This window comes from Capra hircus, chromosome 11 (genome assembly GCF_001704415.2).
Source record: "Capra hircus breed San Clemente chromosome 11, ASM170441v1, whole genome shotgun sequence".
In the NCBI taxonomy this organism is placed as follows: Eukaryota; Metazoa; Chordata; class Mammalia; order Artiodactyla; family Bovidae; genus Capra; species Capra hircus.
Window position 1 is genome coordinate 92,732,708 of NC_030818.1, and position 26,831 is coordinate 92,759,538.

General features: G+C 41.3%; 1 protein-coding gene across 4 annotated transcripts in view; it reads left to right on the forward strand.

Annotated features, from left to right (window-relative positions):
* Positions 1 to 26,831, forward strand: part of MRRF (mitochondrial ribosome recycling factor) — a 57,642-nt gene that overhangs the window by 2,817 nt on the left and 27,994 nt on the right. For all 4 annotated transcript variants that reach the window (XM_005687042.3, XM_005687043.3, XM_013967872.2 and 1 more), the window contains exons 2-5: positions 2,888 to 3,099; positions 8,315 to 8,470; positions 12,650 to 12,768; positions 19,184 to 19,275. In XM_005687042.3, the coding sequence (XP_005687099.1) occupies positions 2,916 to 3,099; positions 8,315 to 8,470; positions 12,650 to 12,768; positions 19,184 to 19,275 (551 nt within the window). In that variant the 5' untranslated portion in view covers positions 2,888 to 2,915. The remainder of the gene's footprint in view (positions 1 to 2,887; positions 3,100 to 8,314; positions 8,471 to 12,649; positions 12,769 to 19,183; positions 19,276 to 26,831) is intronic.

The following is a 26,831-nucleotide window of genomic DNA, read 5'->3' on the forward strand; positions in this document are numbered from 1 at the left end:
ACTGTTTCTGGCACATAGTTATTACTATAAAATTATAAGCTATTGTTTCATTATTATTGTTATAATTACCTTTTTAAAGGCTCATTAATATCACCATGAAAAAGGTGCGGTGGAAACTGTAGCTCAGAGAGGTTGATCTCCCCAAGTTCACACTGCTAGTAAGTGGGCAAACTGACATTTCAGTTCAAGACTTCATCCAAAGGTCAGATGTTTCCTGCTGCATTTTCTTCCGACTATAGGTTAATTTTGTTGTAGAATACTTGGGCTTGCATGATGGTTCCTTTCCTTGTCTTTACTTTTGTGCTGAACTGAGTGCTGATATGAATATTCTTAAGGTAAAGAGTCCAAGGGGCTGCCTTAATTGAATTTCCACTTTGAAGTTTCCTGACTTCTGTGCAGTTTAAAATCTATGTCTTAAGCATTTCAGCAATGTGGTTTATTTATAGAGCCGTCTTCCGGTTCACGTGTACTGGGTCCGCTTTTAGGTATTGAGTTTTCTGTCAAAGGTTGTTTACTTCTAACCCATTTTGATTTCCTGTTGCTTTGTGCATTGGTAGTATGACCTGCAACAGGAACACCAGGAAACCTGTCTTAAATGGAATGGCCAGATTGAGACCCTGTAGATTAAAAAAAAAAAAAATCACCTTATTATACAGCCATATTTGGATATAAGTGTGGGTTAGGCATTGGCTGTATTAGGCAAAAACCTAGATATAGAAACCTCGTTTAGAGGCAAAATCTGTGAACAGTGCTGCTGCTACAGAGCAAAGGTATTAGGTCCAGCCTCTTGGTCAATGACGGTCTCTTAGAGGCTGAGTTTCTATGTCTATAAAGAGGAGATTATTATACTTTTCTTTGTGGCATTTTTGAGAGGATTAAATGAATACTATGGGTAAAGCAAGCAGGCTGGGCCTGACCTCTGATAATAGTAGCTATTGATAATGATTAAAAAGAGGAAACATTTTTTATTTTTTTATCTAGATCTGTTTTTACTGACACCATACACCGATCATTGAAATCTAGCGTCTCTTGCTATTAAAAATTCCATCGGGAGAAATTATTTACCTTTGTGCAACTCATTTGCTTTTCTTAATAAGTAATAATTAGAGCAGGTGCCATATTCCCAGCACTATACTTGGTGGTTACATGCGTTCACTACTTCATTTTATTTTAAAACAGGATTGTTTTTTTCTCACTTTACAAATGAGGAAAATGATGCCCAGAAAATGAAATGAATAGCCACAAGTTGAAATTCGTATCCAGATATGATTGACTCTTGGCTTCCTTGTACTTTAGTAATGACATGTAAGATTTCTTTGTTGTGTCTGACTCTGGCATGGAAGTTTTTGAAAGGAAAGGTGATAGGTGTCAATAGATACTCTTTAGGGGGGACTCCTGTTGTCTGTTAGACAGTGGGCCACATATTTTACTTACATTAACTAATTTATTTTTCCCAACCCTAAGAAATAACTATAATTATCTCCATTTTATCACAGTTGAGGAAGTCAAGGTGCAGTGATGTTCAGATGCATTTGGGTAGCGGTGGAGATGGGCTTGGATTCTAGATCTGTCTGCAAAGCCCATGCTCTTACTCAGACTGTAATGTGTGTGTGTGTGTTAGTTGATCAGTTGTGTCTGAGCCTTTGCGGCCTCATGGATCCAGCAGGTTTCTCTGTCCATAGAGTTTCCCAGGCAAGAATACTGGAGTGAGCTGCCATTTCCTTCTCCAGGGAATCTTCCCGGACCAGGGATCAAAGTTGTGTCTCCTGCATTGGCAGGCGGATGCTTTACCACTGAGCCAAAAGGGAGGTCCCAGATTTGCCCGTAAGTTAGAATTGTTGTTCTATCCCAGGGGTAGCTGTAGGCTTTAGCATCTTTCCACAGTCAAAAACCTCAGAAGGATCGTGTGTAACATGTGTTAACACCGAGGAGGGTGGCATTTTCCAGAGCTTTAGTTCTGTTACATGGAAGACCTCAAACCTCAGCCATGCTTCAGATTCACATTAAAGTGCATTCTAATTGGTAATCAGTGCATAAGGAACCAAAGAAAATTTTAATTAAATGCTGTTGTGTGAATTTTCCAGTCATTTTATGCCTGTTGAAATGATTTTATGTAAAATTCTCTTCAGTGCTCTGCCATTACTCTTTATAGTGTAACTTTATCAAGATTTTGTGCCTTTTTTTTTTTTTTTCCTGTGAGGGTTTAATTACCATCATTAAGGATTTAGGCTGCTATGCATTTACTTAACTCTCTTCCCTGTGTACTAATTGGCATTTGCTGTAGTGGAAAGAGCGTGGCGATTTGGCGTCCTACAGACTGTGAGCTAGATATTTAAATCTCTGTGAGCCTTAGTTTCTTTGTCCTATAAAATGGGGCTAATCATACATCCTTGTACAGCTGTTAGGAGGAGGGCTGGAGATAATGTATTTAAGTTATCTAGTACAGCGGTCCCCAGCCTTTATTGGCACCAGGGACTGGTTTCGTAGAAGACAATTTTCCCACTGACCGGAGCTGGGCAGGGGGTGGGGATGTTTCAGGGTAATTCAAGCGCATTACATTTATTGTGCTCCTGTGAGAATCTAGCGCTGCAGTTCATCAGACAGTAGGCGGAGCTCAGGTGGTAACAGGAGGGCTGGGGAGTGGCTGTAAATACAGATGAAGCTTCTGCTGGCTCACCTGCCGCCCACCTCCTGTCCTGCCACCCAGTTCCTAACAGGCCACAAACTGGTACGGGTTGGGAACCCCTGACCTAGCACACAAGTCAAAATGGATTGGTAGGCTCTGCTGATAGGATTTGCTTGCTAACTGGTACAGATTATTTTCTGAAGTTGCACTAACAATAGAGTCTGTTTTACTTAGATCTCCTTTTTGTCTTGTTCTTTTTAGTGAATGTTCACAAGGATTGTCTTCAGTCATGGCCTCGGGTTTAAGGTGCTTCCGCTTGGTCCACCCTGCCTTTTGCAACTCCCTTGCAGCCTTGACCAGACCTGTTTCAGAAGTCACGCTGCAGACAGTGAGAGGAAGACAGAATGACCGTGGGCAATGCATGGCCTATGCCGCCGTACCAGTCCGTCATTTTGCTACCAAGAAAGCCAAAGGTAGAGACGTGACCTCCTCACTCCTGTCTTATATTTAGCCCTTGAATGATCAGAGCTGGAAGAGATCTCAGAGATGTTCTGATTTCTCCCTGTGCCTCACGAAGAAGTGATGTCTCAGGTGGATCAGTTGATAGGCTTGAAAGGTCACAGGAACAGATATGGTATTAGAGCTGAGGGTCTGTTTTCCCACTTCCATGCTGCCCCATATGTTGCCACAGCTCAGAAAATGACTGTTTTGTTTTAGATTTAGAATTAGAGGTGTAAGTGCCAAGCAAGCCAGAATACTTGGGACAGGGATCAACGTATTTTCTCCTTCCAGGAAGATCTGTGTTGGAAGTAAAATTAAAAGCAGAAGTTTGTTGGGTGAGGACGCACGAGAGCCGAGGATTTAGATGGATGATCTTAATGGCTTGTGTCATCCAAGAATGAGACTTTGATATAACTCAGGTCTCAGCTTAAACGTCGCTTCCTCAGGAAAGCCTTCGCTGGCCTCTTAGGCTGGGTCAGTTCCCTTGTTACATGCACTTGTACACACTGTTGTTTTATCTTTGATGTACTTAGCAAAGCACTCATTAATTAATTAATTGTAGGATTGATTATTGTTCTGTCTTCCATACTGGACCCTGTGAGGAAAATCTCCACCTCTGTCTTTTTTTTTTTTTTTCAATCCATGTCTTTTGTTTAGGAGCAGACAGGGCCTGACACGTAGTATATATTAAAAAGTTTTGTTGAAGGAACGAATGGGTGGCAGAACATTGTCAAGCAGACCTGCTGTTCATACCTGCAGCTGTGGGCATGGGAGTTCACTCGCCAGGATGATCCTTGAGATATGCTACTGAATGTTTTTTTCCCCACTGCTTTTCTTTTATGGTTTCACACAGACCTTCTCCTTTCCTGTTAACAGGAAAATTAACAAGTTGCTGGAAAAGCATTAATGCATAGAAAACGTATATTCACTTAATAGTGATAATGGTAATAACTTTTGATGTGTAGGTTGCTTTATATATTTTTTAAATTCACATACATTTAATAATTTAATGTGATCTTTATAAATTATCCATTGAAGGAATTGTAATTACCCAGTGGAGAAATTCTTCTAAATACCTAGTGAGCCTCGTGTCTCACCATTTTGCAAGTGAGGAAGCTGAGGTCCACGTGTAAGACCTTTGCCTGTGATCATATCCAGTTAGTGGCAGAGCTGGAATCCGGGTGCCCACCGCACTGCAGGCATCTAGTGCGCCTGGTAGCTGCAGTCTTTTCATATTTAATTGTATATTCAGCTTTTATCTTCCTGGGTTGCCTGTTTAAAAAGTTGGTTGTTTGGCTTTTTCCTTTAGATTTATTGGATTCTTTCTATATTAAGAATGCTGATCCTTTGTCAATATGTATATGTTATGGGTATCTACTTTGCCTTTTTGCTTTATAATATCTTTCATTGAACATCAGTTTTAATGCAGTCATATTTTCAGTTCTTTCCTTTATCATTTGTGCTTTTTCGGCCTTATTTAAGATACCCTCATCTATCCGAAAGTCATAAATCTCTTCTTCTGTACTTTCTTCTAAATATTTTGAAGGTTTTTACTTTTCATATTTGGGTCTTTAATCCATAATGGAATTTATTTCTGAGTATGATATGAGATAGGGAATCTAATCTTATTTCTTTTGGAAATGAGTAATAATGTGTCAACCTCACTGTTTTAAAGTCTATTTATTTTATTATTTGTTAAACTATTTTAACGTCTATTTATTTTTGGCTGTGCCAGGTCCTCGTTGCTCCGCCGGGTTTTCTCTAGTTGAGGCGACTGGGGGCTCCTCTCTGGTTGCAGTGCACAGGCTTCTCACTGCAGAGGCTTCTCTTTTTGTGGAGCATGGGCTCAGTATTTGTGGTGCCCAGGCTTAGTCGCCCCTCGGCGTGTGGGGGATCTTCCTGGACTAGGGATCAGACCTGTGTCCCTTGTGTTGACAGGTAGATTCTTCACCACTGGATCACTGAGGAAGCTAACCTCACTTAGGGAAAACGCTTCTTTACTCCCAGATCTTTATGCCTCCTCTGTCATATGTTATGTTTCTTCATATGTATGATTTATTTCTGAGCTCTTGATGTGTTGAACTGCTCATCTCTCCCTGCACTAAATTCCCTAATGCCTGAATCACTGTCATAACGTCTTGAATCTGGTGGTACAGATCTTTCCCTTCAGAACACACTAGCTTTTTTTTTTCTTCTTCTTCTTGGCCTTTTCTCTTCTCTGTGACGTTTATAATCATATTGTCAGGTTTTCTCCATACAGATCTTACACAGTTCTTCAACTGGATTTATTTCTAGACTATCATCATTTTTTGGCACTTTGGTATATGATGTTTTTTAAAGTCAACTTTTGAGTTATATATACAGAAAAAGTATGTACATAAATTGTCAGTGCTCAGTGAATTTTCACAAAGTGAATACAACCATGTAACTATCACCCGGATTAAGATATAGACATCGCTCGCACTCTGGAAGCTTTGCTCTTGTCCTTTTCAAGTCTCTCCCTTCAAAAGACAACCCCTTCTCTTGACTTCAACACTGCAGATTTTGTTTTGCCCCTTTTGAACTCAGAATGGATTCTTTTCATGCCTGGCTTCTTTTGATAACAGCCTACCCGTGAGGTTTGTCCATGTTGTTGTCTGTAGCAGTTGTTGGTACATTTTACTTTTCTTTACAGTGTCCCAGTGAATGTGTGTACCGTGATTTATGTATGTTTCCTGTAGTCGATGGATAGTTGAGTTGCTTCCGGTTTTGAGCTAAAATAAATAATGCTACTGGGAACATGCATTTTGGTGCCCATAAGTTTGCCTTTCTACTGGGTGTATACCAAGAGGAAGGATTCCTGAGCCTTGGGTCATGTGTATATAACTTTCAGTTCAGTTTCAGAATATGTGGTTTCCCAGAGTGGTCATGTCAGGCTACTCTCCTCCCCAGGGTGTTTTAGTTTTCTGTTTGCTAATTACCCATTATCTACTTGTGAACACTTGGTATGGTCAGCCTTTTTAATTTTCGTCGTTCTGATGAATGTGCCGTTATATCTCATGGTTTTAATTTGTATTTCATTGATGAATAGTGATAGTGAGCACCTTTCATTTGTTTACTGGTTATTTGGATATCCTTCTTTGTTTCCAGTCTTTTGCCCATTTAAAAAAATCGACCTGATTTTTAAAACTTGACTTGTAAGAATTTTAATGTATTCTAAAGACAAGACTTTTGCATATATATGTAATGCTGATAATGATTACCTTTTCATGTTTTTTTTTTTTGATGAACAGAAGTTCTTAATTTTAATGTGGTCCAGTTTGTCAGTCTTTTTCTTTTATTAGTAGTGCTCTTTTTTTCCTGTTTAAGAAATTTTCCCCTGCCTCAAAAATATATTCTATTTTATTTTTTGCAAGAGTCATTGCTTTAAGTTTATGTCTTTCAGAAATTATGTGTTCTGTTTGGTTGCTGGTGAATAGGAATACTTTTGATAATTATACATTGATTTTGTGTATTGCAACTCTGCTGCACTCTTTTATTAGAACCGCTGTGTATTTTTTTGGATTTTCTATGTAGATCATTAAAATACCTATATTTAATGATAGCTTTGTTTTTCCCTCCCCAATCTATATACCTCATGCCTTTTATTTCTTTTCTCTCTTTCCTTCATTCCTCTTCCCTCTTTTTCTCCTTTCCTTCCAACTACATTGTCTAGGAATTCTAATATAATTCTAATAAAAGTGATTTTTTATTGGAGTATAATTGCTTTACAATATTATGATAGTTTCTGCTGTACAACAAAGCAAATCAGCTATATGCGAATAAAAGTGATTATTGATAGTAGTCATCCTTGTTTTAGTCCTGACTTTATAGTGAATACTTCTTATGTGTTAACATCAAGAATTATGTTCACTTTATTTTTTGATAGTCTCTCTTTTAAGCAAGTATCTTCTGTCCCTGTTTTGCTGAGAGTTTTTGTTTTGAATGGGTATTAATTTTTTTTTTTTGGTGCTCTTATTGCATTTATTGAGTGAGCATTTAAAAAATATTTTCAGTCTGTGAATGTGGTGGCTCAACATTAATAGCCTTTTCTGATATTAAACCACTTCTGCATTCTTGGTATAAGCCCTCATTGTTCTTATGTGTAATGTGCACATACATTGCTTGCTCCATAATCTGTATGTTGCTGGATTTGGTTTGCTAATATTAATTTAGGGCTTTTGAGTCTGCATTTGTATGTGAATTAGTCTTAATATAACTTTCTGATACTGATGGGCATAAGTTCCTTTATAGGTAATTTGTCTTTTCTCTTTGGCTGTTTTCACAGTCTCTTTGTCCTTGGTTTTCTGCATTCACAAAATGTCTAGGTATGAATTTGCTTTTAATATCCTGTTTGAAACTGTTTCTAAATCTGAAAATTCAGCTCTTTCATCAGTTCTGAAAATTCTAAGCCGTTAGCCTGTTAACTTCAGAGCTTTCAAGCAAGATGATGACACAAGCAAATAAATGTTCAAAAAAAAAATCACTCTGCTGCTTACTGGTTGGTTACTTTGGGCAAAACATTTAAATAGCTGTTCCTCAGATTACTTATCTGTAAAATGGGAGCAATAATAATTTCTGTTCTTCCTATGTCAAAGAGCTGCTTTGAATTCTAATAGAAGAATGTACTTGAAATTGCATTGCAGATTGTAATATGGTATACAGATAGCACAGGAGCTAACTTATTGTGGGTGTTTAATGAAATTTGTTGTGGATGATCTCAGTAAATATTGCATATTTAATAAACAAGTATAAGATAGTAGTGTTTAAATGTTTTTATTCTTTTCTCTCTTCCCACACCCTACGTAAAGGAATGTAAGAATATTTGTATTACTCATGGGAGTGAGCTATGCATATATATAGTATAGCTGATGAAACATCACTATGATGGTTTAGATACAAATTAGAATTTTACTCAGTTCTCAATATTGTTGGTTTTCTAAAATATAAGCCATTGTCACTACCGCTGGTGGCGGTTCATGTTGCTAAACCACTGCTGTTCTTTCTGTCTGTGCCAGCCATCAGATACTGTGCATGGCCTTGTTTTAGGATTCAGTTTTAAATGAATTAATATATTTTCTGTGTCTCTCGTTTCCTTAACTCATTGTTTATTGTCTCTATTTATGCTGTTTTTTTTTCTTTTAAATTCATTGAATGTTGACTTTCTAGCTAAAGGGAAAGGACAGTCCCAAACCAGAATGAATCTTAACACTGCCTTGGTTGAGGATATCATCAACTTAGAAGAAGTAGATGAAGAAATGAAGTCTGTGATAGAAGCACTCAAGGATAATTTCAATAAGACTGTCAGCATAAGGACGTCACCAGGTTAGTGAGTGAACCTGTGTTTTCGAGAGGGGCACGGTGGCAGGAACATTGCTTTGGCAGAACTGGAGTTTACGTATCAGTTGGTGACCACTGGCAGTTACTTAACTTCTCTGGTGTTCAGTTTCCTTGTCTAATTCCCGCCTTCTCGCTTTGGGATGGGGATGAAAATAAGTGAGGTAACATGTGTACTGATTCTTGTACAGTGCCCAGCATGTATTAACACTGCATTTGTCTGTTTAGCAAATACTTGTCTGCTATGAACTAGTCATTGTGCTGGTTCACAGTAAACAAAAATAGGTATGATCTTCGCTCTCATGGAATCATACTGTCAGAAAATGGGACTTTAATTATTACTGTACTCTAAAAACTTGTAGGTATTTAGTCTCATAGTAACTGAAATATTTGGTCTGATTTGTCCTTTTTTTGTCCGAATTGGCCATTCTTATCCCTTACTGGGGACCAGCTGGCTGCAGACATGCCCACCTGAGATATTTCTATACCCCTGGGCTTGACCAGGAAGATTCCGTTTGGGTTAATAACTTCCTGAAAATGGCTTTTCTAAGTGGGAAATGTCAGAACTGTCTAGGAGAACTGTTTGCAGATGTGATGGAAGAAGTGAGTTGTCAGCTAATGGTGCAGGCAGGCAGGAAAAATCCAATTGCTATTAAATTGGCCTTTTGGAAATTGTCATCATCCTAGAGTCAAGCCCTGGACCCCCTCGGAAAATATCTGTGGGAGCTGGGGCTGCTCCCGCTCACATCTTGGTTGGGATAGTTCATAAGAAAGTTGGAAAATATTTCATGAACTTGTTCTTAAGAAAACTAAGTGAAAAATCTATAGCTCCATCTATAAACACCAGCAGAAACATCAGAGATGAGCTCCAATGTGAAACCAGAAGACCGTTCTATCATTTGTCAACCCTGGACTGGGGCATTTCTGCCTTTGCTGACAGTAGAGCGTGCCATTCAATCTCTCCCAACTGTTTATTTTAAACTTGCTTATTATTTTAGGTATGAAGCTGATAAAGTGCTTTGTCTCCCCTGTGCTTTCTGGCCTGTTAACATTCTGCAGTCGAAACCAGAGAGCAGTTTGAGAGGAGCTCAGGGAGAAATGTGATACTTCAAATTGGCCAGCAAGCTCCACTCTTGTTGAACTTAAAAAGATGATGGGCCTGGAAAGAGGTTGGGAGTGTAATTTGTTAAATGTTAACCTCTGCAAAAATGAGGGGCAGGAGTGAGGCTGAGGGAGATGCTCGCTGGGGACAGATTGAGGGAAAAGGATTTGATGCCTTATGTCGATACGGATTTGGGGAATGGGAACCACCACGACTGCATGGTGAAAAGCCCACGTTGGGACTTCTGTGGTAGAGGCTCTTACGGCAAATCAGGAAGGCTGAATTAAGATCCATTTTCAAAAGGCCTCCCGCTGGCATTTCCTCTTTGCTTCTTTCTCTTCAGGATTATGTTTGTACAGCATTCTGTGTAGAACTTGGGGCCATGAAGAGACTGGGTGAAACAGGCTGAACTTAGCCAGTCTTTCATTTTATTTTACTTTTTTTTTTTTGCTAGATTATTCCATATCATCTTTCAGTACTATCTGAACCAGCAGACACTTTTCCACTTATACCTCTGTCTGTCTACCAGCAATTTCTGTCTCCAAGATTGAAGACAGAATTGATTGCTTTTAATAGTTGTCTAAAATACAGGTTTGTTTCTTCATTCTTGTCCTCTCATTCATTCATTCATACGTTTATTTATTCATCAGTGCATTATTAAGCACTTATTCTGTGCTGTTTAATAGGTGCTGTAGATTCAGAGAGAAAAGACATTGTCTCCATCTTCCAAGAGCCTAGATCCTAGTGTGTAGGGATAGACAAGTAAACCAACGTGTGAAACCACGAAGCAAAGCAGAATGGTGAAGATCATGACTTTGGAGTTGATCAGGTCTAGGTTTGAATTCAGGCCCCATTAAGGGCTCTTGTGACCTTGGACAAGTTATTTTCTGTGCCCCAGTTTCCACATCTGTAAAATGGTGGAACTGTCTCACAGGTTTATTGTGATAATAAAAGCAAATAAATTATAGAAAGCATTTAGACCCATGTCTTGCCCTAGGAAGTGTTCAGTAAAGATGGGTCATCATTATTATAGATTTATGTGTAGGATCCTGGAGCTCATAAAGGATTTGTAATCCAATCTAAGAGGTCAGATAGGATTTCTGAGATTAGATGCAATGATAGCTGAGTGTTCTAGAGTGAGCAGAAGTTATCTGAGCATAGAAGGGTATCCTTAGTAGAAGGAAAAATATATGCTGAGGATCCTAAGGCAAGACAGAATGGACTGTTATTAGAGAGACTGTAAGTAGGTTAGTTTGGTTAAAATATAGGGGAAAGTTGAGACATATGATAATAGCGTGTATTGGGCCCTTATATATGCCAGGACAGTATAAGGGCTTTCCATAAACACTTTTAACTCTCATAACAACCCAGTGAGATAAGTATGATTTTAATGCCCCATTTAGAAATCAGGAAACAGACGCCCAAAAGGTTGAGGAGACCTTCCCAAGGTCACACAGTTCAGGAAGTGGCAGGGTTGGTATTTGAACCCAGGTCATTGGTCTTCAGAATCATGGACTTTTCCAGATTGAAGCCAATGGTGTCAACAGCCTTCTAACTTGTGATGGCATTGAATTGAATTGAGTACTCTGCTTCAGATCAGATCTTTGGGCCATAGTGTGGAACTGCATTATCCTAACAATTTGCTAGGACAACTCCCAATTTGTTTTGGACTGATACCTCTACCACCACCACCACCCCCGGCACCCCCCCCACACACACACAGTGTGTCAGAATGAGCTGTTCTCGAGTGATTCTTAAAATGAATGGTAAAGTTTTCTTCTAGTTCTCATTTGCATAGGAAATCAGGGAATTTGAGTAATGCCCCTTTTATTGTCTTATAACAATATACTTGCCTTCTTGACAAGAAAAGTTTGCCAAAGGTTTTCCCTGATTCAGATATGGACAAAGCTCAGATCCAGGGTATCAGTGAAGTGGTAATAATTGATGGGTTTTTTTTTTGTTGTTGTTGTTATTGTTGTTGTTGTTGTTCCTAAAGGGAGTCTAAATGCCAAAATCAAGGTGGTATGGGGTAACAGTTCCAAACCTGGCTGCATGTCTGAATCATGTGGTCATCTTGAAAGAAAACTACAAGCGCCCCCAAAATCACAGGCTCCTGAGCCCCTACAGAATCAGGATCTCTGGGGAGTGGGACCCAGGAATCTAAATTTAAAAGCTCCCTGGGGATTCCTGAATGGTGCAACTCAAGTTTCCCACTGATAAGGGAAAGAGACTTGATCAGAGTTGAAAGTAAGCACACCTAAGTTGGGGCTCGGCTCTTGCTGGGTTTTCCTTTTGTTAGCTCTGTGATTTGGCTCATTTTACTTCCCCAAGTTTCTTTCTCTGGTGTAAAGAGGATATAGTGATACAGTGTTACAGGCTAGTTGTGAAAAGGGCTAAGTAAGAGGTACCTATTTTTATGTTTATTTTGTGTGTGTGTCTATTGTATATTTGCTTATTTATATTGAGTTGTAATCGGCACTTTAATCCCGTAAAGTATTTTTTAATTGAGTTGGAAACCAAGATACTGAGAAGGTGACTGACTTGCCTGAGGTTTCATGTTAGTAAATGGTGACATAGCTGGAAGGGTGACCAACACTTTCCAGTTTCAGCTCTCAAAGTCTTGCGTCACAGGAAACCATGCAGGACCAGGCAAATCAGGATTGTTGGCCACTCTGGTGCTGGTAAGGAATTTCAACCTAGTTTTGTCAACATTTCAAAGCTCTTTCCAGCACACGGCACCATTGCTTCTGTAAACATCTGGAGTCCAAGAAAATGAAGTCTGTCACTGTTTCCAGTGTTTCCCCATCTATTTGCCATGAAGTGATGGGACCAGATGCCATGATCTTCATTTTTTGAACGTTGAGTTTTAAGCCAGCTTTTTCACTCTTCTCTTTAACCTTCATCAAGAGGCTCTTTAGTTCCTCTTTCTGCCATAAGGGTGGTGTCATCTGCATATCTGAGGTTATTGATATTTCTCTAAACATTAGTTGAATCTGAATTGATAGAGACTTAGATGTGAGGTTACTAAAAGTCCTTCTGAATTCTAATTCTAATTTTCCTTTTAGGATCCCTTGATAATATCACTGTGGTGACTGCTGATGGGAAGCTTGCTCTCAACCAGATCAGCCAGATCTCCATGAAGTCGCCACAGCTGATACTGGTGAATATGGCCAGCTTCCCAGAGGTAAGGTGGCCTTGCTCAAGGGCTCCCTCTCCATGGTCTCCCTTGTAATGCAGGAGACTGCAGCGAGTCAGGAGAAAGTATTCCCTTCACTTTGGGGTGAAACAAGAGACAAGGCATAACAAAGGGAATTTAAGGATAAGAAAAGCTCTCTTCCTCTTTCTAGATTCCTTTTCTATTTTACTCAAACACTATAGAGTCCAGGTAACTAATTTGAATACTGACACAGGTCCCATCTAAGACAAACAGGAGTGGCAGTGGGGTAATTGGAGGGGCAGGGGTAAACTGTAGAGCGTGTGCCCTATCTGAAGGGAGCAGCCTTTGCCCAGTTGCTGCTGATCCTTCCCAGGCAGAAATGTAGACCTGGTAATCAGATACTACCAGATACTAAGATTTTTATTTACAGAAGAAGCTAATAGCCCCAATTTCTATCTTTGCTGAATGTTGATAACTAATTCCCTTTTTTGGTGTGTTTTAAGTCTATGACAGAATCTATTGATGGGCCACATTTGGCCCGTGGGCCACCAGTTCATGACTTTCGCGTTGTTTGGAGTAGTGCTGTGCTGTGCTGCGCTTAGTCACTCAGTCGTGTCTGACTCTTTGTGACCCCATGGCTCTAGCCCGCCAGGCTCCTCTGTCCATGGGGATTCTCCAGGCTAGAATACTGGAGTGGGTTGCCATGCCCTCCTCCAGGGGATCTTCCCAACCCAGGTGGGTTCTTTACCATCTGAGCCACCAGGGAAGCCCTATTTGGAGCAGACCTTCCAGGAACTCACATTCATTTGGCACTCGACTGACCATTCAGAATATTGCCCAGAGCACAGTGCTTCCGGGGCTGGAAGGTGGGTTGCATTAGATCATTGCAACCTGGAGGCTGTGATTTTAAGTCTGGTTGAGGAAGATAAATAGGCTATTCCTTACTGGTACAGTAAGAAGTGACCTGGATTGGGACTCCTTGAGGACCTGGAATGTGGTCCCACCTCTCGCCAGTTGGCTATGTAGGTTGCGTCATTCTCTGGGTCTCCATTTCCTCATCTGTTCACGTGAGGTGAAGGCATCTGAAGTCTCTATTCCGATGGTCTCTTTCAGTAATTCTAGCCCAAAGACAGAGACCAAAGTTGAACCTGCTGGATTTGACAAAACTGGGTTAGAGACAAGAGTAAGACCTTGATATGAGTAGACTTTCAAATCAGGGGGCTCTTGCAGCTGATGTGCCCATATTTGTGGGGGTATTACTCACTTCTCCCCTGTCGTGTTCTCCATACTTCAGCCAGAGAGAACTTGTAAAGATATTACTATCTCTTCGATTATGTCATTCCCGGGCACTGAGTTCATCAGCAGTTTCAAGTAATCCTTAAGGAGATGACTGTGGCCTAGACGGCTTCGTGTGAAACGGCCCTGCTTGTCCCTGCAGACGCCCCACTCTCGTGCACTGTCACCCTTGCACGCTGCTCTGCCCACGAGCCTTTCGGTTCCTCAAACCCTTAATATCCTCAGGGCCTTTGCATATGCTATTTCCTTTGCATGGATCACTCTTGTCTGGCTAATTACTATCTGTATTTTGGACCACAGCTTTCATATTGCTTTCTCAGGGAAGTCTTTCCTAGTCCATGCAAAATCTCAATTATTCCTCTATCTTAACCACTTTCATACAGCACAGTTAATTTTCTTCATTGTACTTAACAGTTATGCACTTATCTACATCTTAGTTTTCCATCTCCCTTTCATTAGATCATAAGCTTGGAATGTAGGAATCATATCCAACTTGCTCATTCTGTCCAGCACCAAACACCATGCCTGACACATGGACGCACCCAGTAAATTTCCCTCAAATGGATGAATACTTGTCATTAGGTTGATGGAAGGGAGGCACTCATTCGTGGTGTTCCCGAGGAGCAGAGAAACGGACAGAAAGGGAACTGTTAGCTCTTTCCCCTTCTGGCCCCTCTGAACCACTGAGGCCTCTCCGCCTTGTTCATCTGATCCCATAGACACCGCGGGCCAATTTAGGGAACAGCCTCCTAATTACACAGCTTGAAGACCTCATCAGGCAGATTGCTTTTCAGAGCCAGCCACTTCTGTTATTAAATAGCAAATGGCATTCACAGAAGAAGCACCTGATTGGCCACCAGAGCATCTCAGGAGGCAGGAGGAGGTATTAACAGCTTAATTTTTTCTTAGGAAATTGGAATATATCTTCCTTTTCCAAGCAAGGCATCTTTGCCATTTCTCCAAGTTGAAATTCTGTGAGTTTTGGAAAAAAAAACCCAAAAAACACATCTACAGTTAACCTTAGTAGAGAGGCTCCTTACAAGGACAGAGTGAGGAAGTGTGAGTTACATTGTCTTTTGAATTCCTTTATCTCATCTGGTGTATATATTAAACAAATAGCTCTAACTAAACATTTCCTTCCTCTGGTTTAGAAGCTGTCCATGGAGTGCCCAGGTTTATAGCTTCAAAATGCTGAGCTAATCCTCTCTGTGTTTATATACTTCCTTTCTGTTTCACATGTGCCTGGCTTTCTTTTCAAACCTGAGCATTTCTGTGTCATGCCGTAGAGACACAATACAGATTTACATGCATAATCTTTTTAAATGCATTGAGGACAAAAAACTACATTGCATTTGTTGAGCATGTGTCCTGCTTGATAAATGATAGACACAAGTTACTACCTTCCATAAACTTGCCTGCAGCTAGAGTTAATGATGGGAAAGTAGGGAGTTTAAAAAAAAAAAACAAAAACAGACCACAGCATGATTTGAGCAAGGCAAATGAGGAAAAAAAAAAATTCTGCAGGCTCTTTTATTGCTCTTGTGGAAGGAAGAAAGATGGGTTGAGTGTCTACAGGGCTGCTAGGCATTGCTTTCTCGTGTTTTGTTTCCTGTGATCAGCACAGCTACTCTTTAAAGTTAGACTTAAGTCCGTTTTCTAGAGGAGGAAACTGAGGCTTAGGAAAGTAGAATTTTTCCACAGATTCATGCTGTGGCAGTAGAGCCAGGACTTGAGCTTAGGTCTGTTTGACTCTAAATCCTGTGCTCCTTTCACCATCTGTTCCTTAATTCCACAAGTATTTTTGTTGAGTCTCTGCAAATCAGCTGTTGGCTTGAACCCAGATTGTCAAGGACTTGTTCACCTGTCTACAAAAATTTCATCGTCTTTTGTCCTGTAGCATACACATGCACAAAGATGTGAGTATAGACATGAATGAATTGGATTTATTAGTTTAAGAATCCCTGGAGGAGGAAAGGCAACCCACTCCAGTATTCTTGCCTGAAAAATCCCATGGACAGAGGAGCGTGGCAGGCTGTAGTCCCTGGGGTGCCAAAGAGTCAAACACTACTGAGTGAGCATGCACACACGCAGTAATAGCAGACATTGCTAATGGATCACAGCACTCGGTCCTGCCTAACACCACATGGGATCTGTGATCTTTCTTGACACAGTACTCCAAGTAGCCACAACCAGTGGGTCATTGTTGCCATTGGAGGGCGTCTGTTTGCACTGGGGCGCTGGCGGGCATCTCTTCAATGAGGGGTAAAGGCTAAGAGATGAAAATGTGATAGAAATGCATGCCTTTTTGTCTGAACCATGAATAGGTCAGAAGTCATGTTGGGAAAATGACGGTAATTCCCTGAGTTTCTGTATTCTTCCATATCAAACTAAAATGTATGTATTTCAGAACTACCTCTTTCAGTAGGTTTTTTTTTTTTTGCAAATGAAACCGCTCTTGGTTCAGATTTTTTCTGCATGTGAAAGGACACAGAACAGGTATAAAATGGTACAAAATAAGGCTTTTGGGAAGGGGTATAAACATGAAGAGTTTTTCTAACATGTTTGAGCCAGTGCTTTAATATACATATTAATCTACTTATTCAGCAAGCTTCTACTGAGCACTCACTGCATCCTTGGCACTGAGCCTTGGACAGGGAAGGTGTAAATATTGAGCTGTAGCTCCTGCCCAGCTTGGAAGCAGCGGTGGGTGCTCCCATGCTTGCCTAGGAAGGCTGTGTGGCAACACTTGGGCCAGACTGTGGAGGGAAAGTGGAGGTGGTAGTGGTGGTGGGGTGGTCCAGCCAAGTCACCAGTCTTTTCCTTCAGTGAAAAGCTTCAGAAAAAGATTAGGAGGCTTGAAATCAGGTCAGTCCTTCAAAGTGATGATTCTCCCTTTTAAAAAAATTTTTATTTTTTAATTAATTAGTCTATTTATTTATATTTTGGCCACACTGAGAGGCATGTGGGATCTTAGTTCCCCCGACCAGGGAGAGAACCTGCGCCTCCTGCATTGGAAGTGCAGAGTCCTAACCTCTGGACTGCCAGGGAAGCCCCTCCCTTTATGTTTAACTTTAGAAATCTGTGTTTCATTTTATTAAAGAAGTTGGTAGTTCTCTTGTAGAGGAAAATTTCATTTCTTTATCCAGCTCTTTTATTTACCTTGGCCATACGCTTTATACACCAGACCTAGTTCCAAATTCTTTTTGACTATTAAAAAAAAAAAGAATCAAATTCCCTGTGCCATAGTTACTGAATACATTGAGCTAGTGGATCTGGGAGATAAGAGAGACTAAGGAACGTCACTGGATGGAGAGCTGAGGAGCTGAGCCTCCTCTTAACACTGCCAGTAACCGGAAGCGTGATGGGCCAGGTCTTCACTCCGTTGCTCTTGGCTTTCAGGGACTGTGTCTCTGGGTAGGGGTGTGACCTTTACCAGCAGGTCCCTGCACACATAAGGAAGGGACTGTACTGGTTATGTCTGAGATCCCTTCCAGCTCCAGTAGTCTGTGGTTAGAGGTACATTTTAAGAGTTTATCATTTTAAGCAGTGGCTGCACAGTTAAATTCTGTAGCCCAGGGGCATGATTTGTCTTCTTGTGGAAGGCTGGTTTGTCTTTTTGACCTAACAATAGCATCTTATGTCCCTGTAGAATTCAGGTCATTTTACCATGAAATGGATGAGCTTTTTAGGCACTCCCTTAATACAAAACCCAACCTGAAAAAATAAAATAGGTGTGCAACAAACCCCATTTATTTAAACCGGAAAGTCTAGGGAGGAACTCAAGGCTGGGAATTGGCTCTGTTGAATCCAAGCGATGTGGATTGGCTCTGGTCAAACCTAAAATTCTTTTGAAAATCAGGGGCCTTGTTTTCATGAATGGCGCATTGTCATGCCAATGGAATTCTCTCTTCCACACTGCCTTCTCTTATGCGGTAGGATTGCAAACCAGGTGTGGTTATAATGTTGCTTAAGGTTGAGATAAGGCAGTTTGGGACGGCAGTGTACCAGTGTGCCACCTTGCCCGATAGAGAGCAAGGCTGTGTCAGAAGAGACCCGGATGGACCTCAGGACAGCGGTGCATCAGAGAACGATACTCCGTGTTCTGTAAGAAACCATAATGGAAAAGAATGTGAGAAAGAAGATCTTTGTGTATAGCGGAATCATGTTGCTGCACAACAAGAAATTAACATTGTAAAAGAGCTATATTTTGATGAAATAAATTTTTTTTAAACAAAGAGGGACTTCGATGGCAGTTCCGTGGTTAAGACTTGGCACTTCCACTGCAGGGGCCATGGGTTCGATCCCTATTCAGGAGAAATAAGATCCGACATCGCATGCCTCATGGTACAGGCACAAAAAAAGAGGAAAAGAAAGACAGCAGTGCATCAGCTAAGCGATGACATCAGCTCATCATTCTTCGGGGGTTTGTGCCCTTGCCTGGGTGTTACAGGCACCCAGACACAGAGGACAATGCATGGCTCATGTCCCTCATTTAATCCTCCCTGAGGTACAATACTGCAGGGTCTCAGACCACTATGCGGAGGCTCAGAGAGGTCAAGCTTATTGCCCAGGGTCACATGGTTAGCAGAGTGGGGATTTGAACTGAGATCTTCCACGCTTCCTTTCTTGGCACGCACACCAGCAGAGATTCATTGCTCATGCCAAAACACAAGTGAGGTTGGTGTGAGCATAGATGTGAGTGAGTTAAATTTATTTACTCATTCCAGTCGGCACTGGTATATTTTGAGTGTAAAATGTCAACTGGAATTTTTAATGTATAAAGTCTTTCAGCTGTCTTTACACCAATCTTTGCACAGAACAGCACCCCTCCCTTGAGAATTTATTGTGGTTTTGATCTGCGTTGCCTCAAACCATTGAAATCTTTTCAAAGAAGCAGAGCTGTTTTCTTTTTATTTTTTCCTCTATGCTTTTTTTCCCTCCCGCAATACACTGGTACCAGGAGTGGACATAGTTTGCTATTCAGCTTGATCAAAGCACTCTACACCAATGTAACTTCCTGATCTTACTGGTAACAGAACTAAATGTTTCCATGTTCTGCCAAGATGGGTTGCCAGTTATCGACAGAGGGCTTGCATCTGGTAATAATTATTTACTAATTCTGTTTACCTTTTGATCTGGTTTTCAGTGTACAGCTGCAGCTATCAAGGCTATAAGAGAAAGTGGAATGAATCTGAACCCAGAAGTGGAGGGGACGCTAATTCGGGTACCCATTCCCAAGTAAGTCTGGCTGACATTCACATATTTTGATGTAATGGGGCAGCTATCTTTGGAAGGAAACCAACACTCCATGATACTGTTAGTCTGATGGTGTACTTTACCTGTATCTCTCATCCTGGCCGGCTCCAGCATCTTTTGAGATCCAGTTTATTGTTCAGATGCAGCAGTAAACCTGACAAAGCTCTTGTCCTCATGTATTTTACATTCCTATTGGGAAGATAGGACTCATAAATAAAGTCATTCCAGATAATGAAATGCTGTGAGATAAGAAAGGGCAGTGTGTTCCAATAGAGAGCGACTTGCTGAGAGTGATGGTGGCAGGGACAGCTTCACAAGGAGGTCACATTTCTGCCGACAGTTCAGTGATGAGGACAAGGCAGCCTAGGGGAAGAGCTTTCCAGGCAGAGGGAACAGACAGCCCAAAGGCCCTGAGTCTGGAAAGACCTCGACACTTGTAAACTCTAACCGAAATTTCTGGAAGAGTCATTTTCCCATAAGTCCTCACTTATTGAAAAATGTTAGGTATAAGAAAGAACAGAATATTGTTAGTTATGTAAACATATAGAACTTAAGAGTTTCAAAGGCATAAAGTGTATGTTTATTTTTAAATTAAAAAAGAAAAATAATAAGACCGTGGCATATTTGATGAAGAGAAAGCCATTGTGTCTCAGTGGTGGCATGGGGGATGGATTGGTGAGAGGCCCATGCTCTAGGCATTACAGGCCCTGATGCGTAGTGTGGGCTGTGCTGTCATTCTAGTGGGAAGCCACTGGAGGCCCTTCAGCAGAGCGGTGATCTGATGTTGACTTTTTAGGAGCTCTCTGGCTTCTGATTAACAGATGAAATGTAGGGGGACAGAGTGGACCCAGAGAGTATCGTTGGGAGGCCACTACAGTAGTCTAATTCTAGGACTTAGTGTGTGCTAAGTCGCTTCAGTTGTGTCCGACTCTGCAACCCTATGGACTACAGCCCACCAGGCTCTTCTGTCCATGGGATTCTTGAGACAAGAATACTGGAGTGGGTTGCCATGCCCTCTTCCAGGGGATCTTCCTCACCCAGGGATTGAACCCGCTTCTCTTACATCTTGGCAGGTGGGTTGTTTACCACTAGCGCTACTTGGGAAGCCCAGCAAACCCCAAGTAAGTGTTGAATTCATTCAGTCACTCAACAAATATTTTTATTAAGCCCTAACTACATGCCAAGCCCTTTCCTGTTTGTTGAGATGAACAGTAAATAGCACCAACAAGAAAAAGTCCCCATCCTCCTGGGGCTTATTTTATAGTCAGGTAGGCATAGTAAAGAAACCCATAGCTCAGATGGTAAAGAATCTGCCTACAATGCAGGAGAGCTGGGTTTGACCAGTGACAGATTTTATTTTCTTGGGCTCCAGTATCACTGTGGATGGTTACTGCAGTCATGATTTTAAAAGACACATGCTCCTTGGAAGGAAAGCTATGGCAAACCTGAACAATGTATTAAAAAGCAGAGACATCACTTTGCCAACAAAGGTCTGTATAGTCAAAACTATGGTTTTTCCAGTAGTCCTCTATGGATATGAGAATTGGACCATAAAGATGGCTGAGCGTCATAGAATGGATGCTTTTGAATTGTGGTGCTGGAGAAGACTCTTGAGAGTCCACTGGACTGCAAGGAAATCCATCCAGTCAATCCTAAAGAAAATCAACTCAATATTCATTGGAAGGATTGATGCTGAAGCTGAAGCTCCAATACTTTGGCCACCCAATGCGAAGAGCCAACTCACTGGAAAAGATTTCCTGATGCTGGAAAAGACTGAGGGCAGGAGGAGCAAGGGGTGTCAGAGAATGAGATGGTTGGATAGCATCACTGACTCAGTGGACATGAGTTTGAACAAACTCCAGGAGATGGTGAAGGACAGGGAAGCCTAGTGCGTTGCAAAGGGGTCACAAAGTCTGACACAACTTGGTGTCTGAACAACAACAGGCACAGTAAACAAACAAATACGTAATGTCAGGGGATGGTAAGGACTATGAAGAAAAAGGGGCTAAGGGGATAGTGAGTATTATGGGTTTTATTTGTAGGTAGGAATGTTCAAGAAGGAAGTGACATCAGAGCAGGGACCTAAGTGAAAGGAATGAATGAAGCTCCCCAGTAACTAGAGGGAAGTGGAGTGTGAACCTGTCATGTGCCACCCACCGTTCTGTGTTCCTTTATCTAGATCACTGCGTTTGTCACACCACCTCTGTAAAGTAGATTTTTTTTCCCCAGGTGTGGAAATTCAGGCTCAGAGAATGTGTGTGTCTTTGAGGTCACACAGCTTATGCTGAAGCTCAGGTTTAGTTGATTCTGGAGCCTCAGGATGTACCCATGCTAGCAACAAGAATTAACACCAACACCAAAGAGTCCAAGAACTTCCCTGCAGACCTTTTTTTTTTCTGCCTTTTTTGCCAGAAAATGGCCTCTGTAAGTCAGAAATAACACCCTGCTTTGAAATCATATGAATTGGGAGCTATATAAGAAGCAAATGGACCCGCGTTCAAGTCCGGTGCTTGCTTGCTTGGTTAGTTCATTGATTTGCTTAACAAATTTTCTACAAACGTGTTACGTGCCAGCCTCTGTGTTGGGTGTTCCCGGTTGTATGTGGACCTAATGTTGGCCTTTGTGTGACTCAGGACTGTGCGGGCCCCTTGTTTATATTACCGGCAGCTTACTTGTGGACTCTACTATTACCTACCGTTTATAGATGAAAAAAATTAAAATTCACAGAAATTAAAGGACTTGCTCAAGATCACATGGCCAGAATTTGAATTCTGAGTTTTTCTGTTACCCTATTTCAGGCTCTTTCTTCTGCGCCCAGTGTATAGGTGGGTAATTCTGGAAAGTGCTAGGTGTACTCGTGGCCATCAGAAGCATGACTCACAAGTGGGATGGATATAGTCAGCAGCCTAATTTTTTCATTGTTGCTCTTGTGTCTGTGCAATCTTGGTGAAGCCACTTACCTGCCCCCCCCCACCCCCCGCCCCCGCCGCTGCCCCGAGCCTCAGGTTCTTCATGCACAAGATGAAGGCATTGTTCTCAGTGGTCTGCCGGGTCCCTTCTGGAGCTCCAGAATGCTGTGGTGCTGTGAATTGATGTCCCTAAATGCTCGTTGCTGACTTGGATTCTTCTAGAGTGGCCCAATTGTGGATCATATGTTTCTTTCAGAGAACTCGCTGACATCATGTACTCCTCTGCAGCCCCACTCGAGTTAATGGCTGCCCTTGTGCATTGTATATAAGTTTTGAAAGATCAGTGAGTTTAACTTGAATTTCCAAAGACATGGGGATCTGTTACATTATATTTTGCGTTATTTTATGTTGGTTAGTGGGTGTAATCCAAGAGAAAGTTGACGGACCAAATCCGTCTGCTCCTGCAAACCTCATTTTTTATATACTTTCTTCCCTTTGACAAGGTGGTAAGGTCATGGGGCCCCTTACTGAATTATACGTTTGGTAGTTTTCCAGATAAAAAATGAATGATCTGTTCTTTATTATGTAGGTTGTGTCATGTGAGAGGATAAAGGCTGATTTAGATGTAAAGAGGACCAAGGTTTTTATTTGGTTTTGGCAGTGACTTCCATATGACTCTGGGCACGTCACCCTAGCAGATTGTTGCCTTCTAGTTCTTCATTTGTAAAATAAATGATATAATACACAATGATAGCTAGATCTTTGGTGAAATTAGTAGAGAAAATAAATTAAGTAGTGCGATCTCCTTAAAGGAAAAGAAACTGTATAAATATGAGATACTAATAATATTTCAGTAGACATACAATCTTCCTTACATACATAATTTTACTTCAGGAGAAAAGGAAGGAGTGAGGAAGGAAACAAGTATGCTGAGTACCTACTATATGCCAGGAACTGTTAGGTGCTTGAGATACACAAAAGAAGTACAAAAGTCTAACAGTTAAATCTGCACCTTGGTAACACGAAAGCCTGGAATGGAGTTCTGATTCTTCTGCTTTTTAGCTTTGTGACAGTATCAGCTGTCTCTGCCTCTCTGAATCTCAGAGAGCTCGTCTGTAATGTATTTATAGGGCTTGCCTTTTATAGTTATTGGGAGATTTCAGTGAGATAATGTACACAAGGCTTTTGAAGGTTAGTATGCGCTCAATTAATGCTGACAAAGGTTCCTTCATTCCTTTTCATAAATAGGCAGGCGCATCCCTCCCTTTAAAGGATGGGGAACCTGAGATACCCAGAGGTGAGGCATTGGCTCCAGGTCACACAGCAAACCCGTGAGGAGGAAAACAGCATGCCAAAGCTTATTTTAGGAGTCTGGGAGGTAATCAAATGCATAAATTTCCAGGATTGGTTTCTGATGGTAACATTTCAAGTTTAAGTCTGTAAAAATGTACCTTCCCAGTTGATTACGATTCTTCCCCTAATGACAGTCTACCGGTTTGCTTTTCTGCCTTCAGTCTGGATGCCCAGAGCTAAGTTTTATTTTCAGTTGCAACGGATCTCAGCTGGTACCTCACCCTCTATACACTCCTCTGATTCTCATATTCTTATTTAAATGAGTCTGCTGAGTACGTGACTCTTCCCACAGTCTGCCTCTGATCCTTTTGGGAAGAAGGCAGAAGATAAATCCTAAAGCAATAACAGGTCAGACTGGGAGCCTGGGTGGTTCCTATCACCAGGCTTTCTTTTCACAGCCTCTCCAAGTCCTGCTGTGTGACTGCGCAAGTTCTCCTGGCTGTCTTCAGTAAGATGACCTTGGGCCTCCCCGGCTCTGGGTTACATCCGCCCCCACTGACAATGTATATGGATTTTGTTTTCTTCTCTGGCCGGTCTTGTCCCATTTAGAGAAGTCAATCAACTAGATGGATTATTTGAACATTCCTGGTAATCAAGATTCACTGGAATAGTTTCTTCTCTTTTTGTTATTTATGTCATCAAGTTCTGGGTCCTGTTTATTAACCACCTGCACTATAGGTTTAATACCTGGAAATACTGTGCTGAATGCCTGAGGGTTTCTCCCTGCAGTCTCATAATACCACTCCGAGGTCAGAAGATAGTTCTTATGCCCACTTGCCTGATGGGAGACCTGAAGCTCCTAGGAATCAGCGCCCACTGTCATAGGGCTGCCTAGGGGTGGAAGCAGGATGGAACACAAGACTTCCTGCCTTTTCCCCTGTTCTTGCCTCCTGGTAACAGCTTGTTTTGGTATGTCAGTTCTTCATTTCTTAATCAGGGACCCTGAAAAGTTTTGAGCAGGAGTTTGTTTTGGTCAGGCCCCCAGCCCATTCACATCTTCTTTATGCCCCCAAACAAACAAATACTCTCTTACTAGTTGTTTTACCAAATATTGATGAGAAAACCACACAGAGTAGAATGACACTGTTTTGTTTTGAGAGCGCTGAGTTCATCTCTGACTTTAAATAAAACTGTTAGGAATCATGAATTCACTGAAGAGATTAAAGTACCTGGGGTCGACTTGTTCCCTGGTGAAGCTGCCTCCTTCCTGGATTGTCCTCCTCTTTCATTATTTCCTGTCAGTGTCTGCATTGGTTTTACTTTAAGTAGGATTAAATAGAAAATTAAAATACTTCCATTCTATTCTCCATAGGGGATCACTTTTATTTTTAAATTTTGTTTTGGAGTATAGCCGATTAACGATGTTGTGATAGGAACCTAGAAAGATGGTGCTGATGAACCTGTGTGCAGGGCAGCAGTGGAGATGCAGACATAGAGAAGAGCCTTGTGGACACAGTGCGGGAAGGAGGGGGGCGGTGTGAATTGAGAGAGTAGCATTGAAACATATGTATTACCACACGTAGAATGGATAACCAGTGGGAACTTGCTGTATGATGCAGGGAGCTCAAATCCAGTACACTGTGATGACCTAGAGGGATGAGATGGGGTGGGAGGTGGGAGGGAGGTTCAAGAGGGAGGGAACATATGTATACCTATGGCTAATTCATCTTGATGTGTGGCAGAAACCAATAGTGTAAGGCAATTACCCTCCAAGTAAAAATGAATTAATAATAATAAAAAAACATGTTGTGATAGGTGAACAGTGAAGGGGACTCACCCATACATATACATGTATCCATTCTCCCCCATACTCCCCTTGCATAGGGCACAACTTTTAGCACCTTGTTCCACATTTTTTCTGTGCAACTTCAGACACACATCTAAATCTCCTTCTCCATTTTTCTTGTGATGACATGGGATTATATTATGCCCACTCTTCTGCCCCTTTCCCTTTTTAACTTAATGTGCCATTGCTCTCTGGTGAGAGTTCTTCCTTACTCTTTTTAAGGGTTGCATAGTGTTTGCCTGTCATCTGTAGCACTAAATAGTTGCCAGTTGTTGAATATCTTGGTTGTTTAAATTGTTTTTTTTTTGCTAATGGTGTTGTAATGATCTTCTAAGGATCTTCCTGTTCTTCTGCTGGAGGTGGGAAGTGGTAAATGGGGGACTGTAACCGGGGGAGATGTGAACAGAATGCGGGGCGCCTTGGTGTAAGTGTTGTTCCTTGATTGTCACAGTGCTTATTTGCACTCGTGTGCTGCATACTGCTGAGCTTCGTGGAGACATGGACGCTTCGGGGCCAAGCGAACATCTGCAACACACCTGAGTGACCCCTCCAGCGGTCCACAGACCCAAACTTGACATCACTCTCTTAGGAAACGCCATTGATATTTCAGTGGCTCTCCTGGCTCACTGCTTGTTGCTAATAATACTAAGCAAAGTAACTACTTAACTGAGTGCAAACTATATTGTAGGCCTTATAGTACATTATGTAGGTCATTCTGTCATTCCCTTTTTTTTGGTACATGAGCTAAGTAAGCCCAAGAGAGGTTGAATAACTTGTTCAAGTTCATCTAGCTAATAAAGATAGAGTTGTGCAGGATTTAAATATGGGTCTGCTTGACTTCAAAGTCTATTCTTAACATCTGTGGACCTCTGAGAGCACTTTTTCTTTTTGTAATAAGGGGCAGCAATTAGTATTTTAAAGTTTAATTATATACCAACCCACACCATGTGGAGCATAATTGCCAGAGCTCAAACCAGGATGCATACTCTAAAAGTGAATTTGTACACCACTTTTTGGTGTGGAGGCAGTCTGGAATATAAACAACTTGGGGATTTTTTTTTTTAAGTCAACTATATTGAGATATATCATACAAAAAAAAAAATGGACCCATTTCAAGTGTACATGATAGTGAATTTTGACAAATGTATGTGTCCCTGTAACCACTATCTTAGTCAACCTGTAGACCAGCTCAGTCATCCTGAAAGTTCCCTGTGTCCCTTTGCAAGTCAGTCCCTATCCTCCTCTGGCACCAGGTGACCTTTTAACTGCTCTTATGATCATATAAAATTGTTATGCTGAAGTATGAAATTTCTAGGATATTTATAAACTTATTCAGCAGATATTTATTGAGCACTTACTATGTGTCAGGCATAGTTCTAGACATGGAGAATTACAACAGTGAGCAAGCCAGACACAACCTCTGCCTTTGTGGAATCTCTACTGGGTTCTGTCCCAGGGTTGGGAAGATCCCCTGGAGAAGGGAAAGGCTA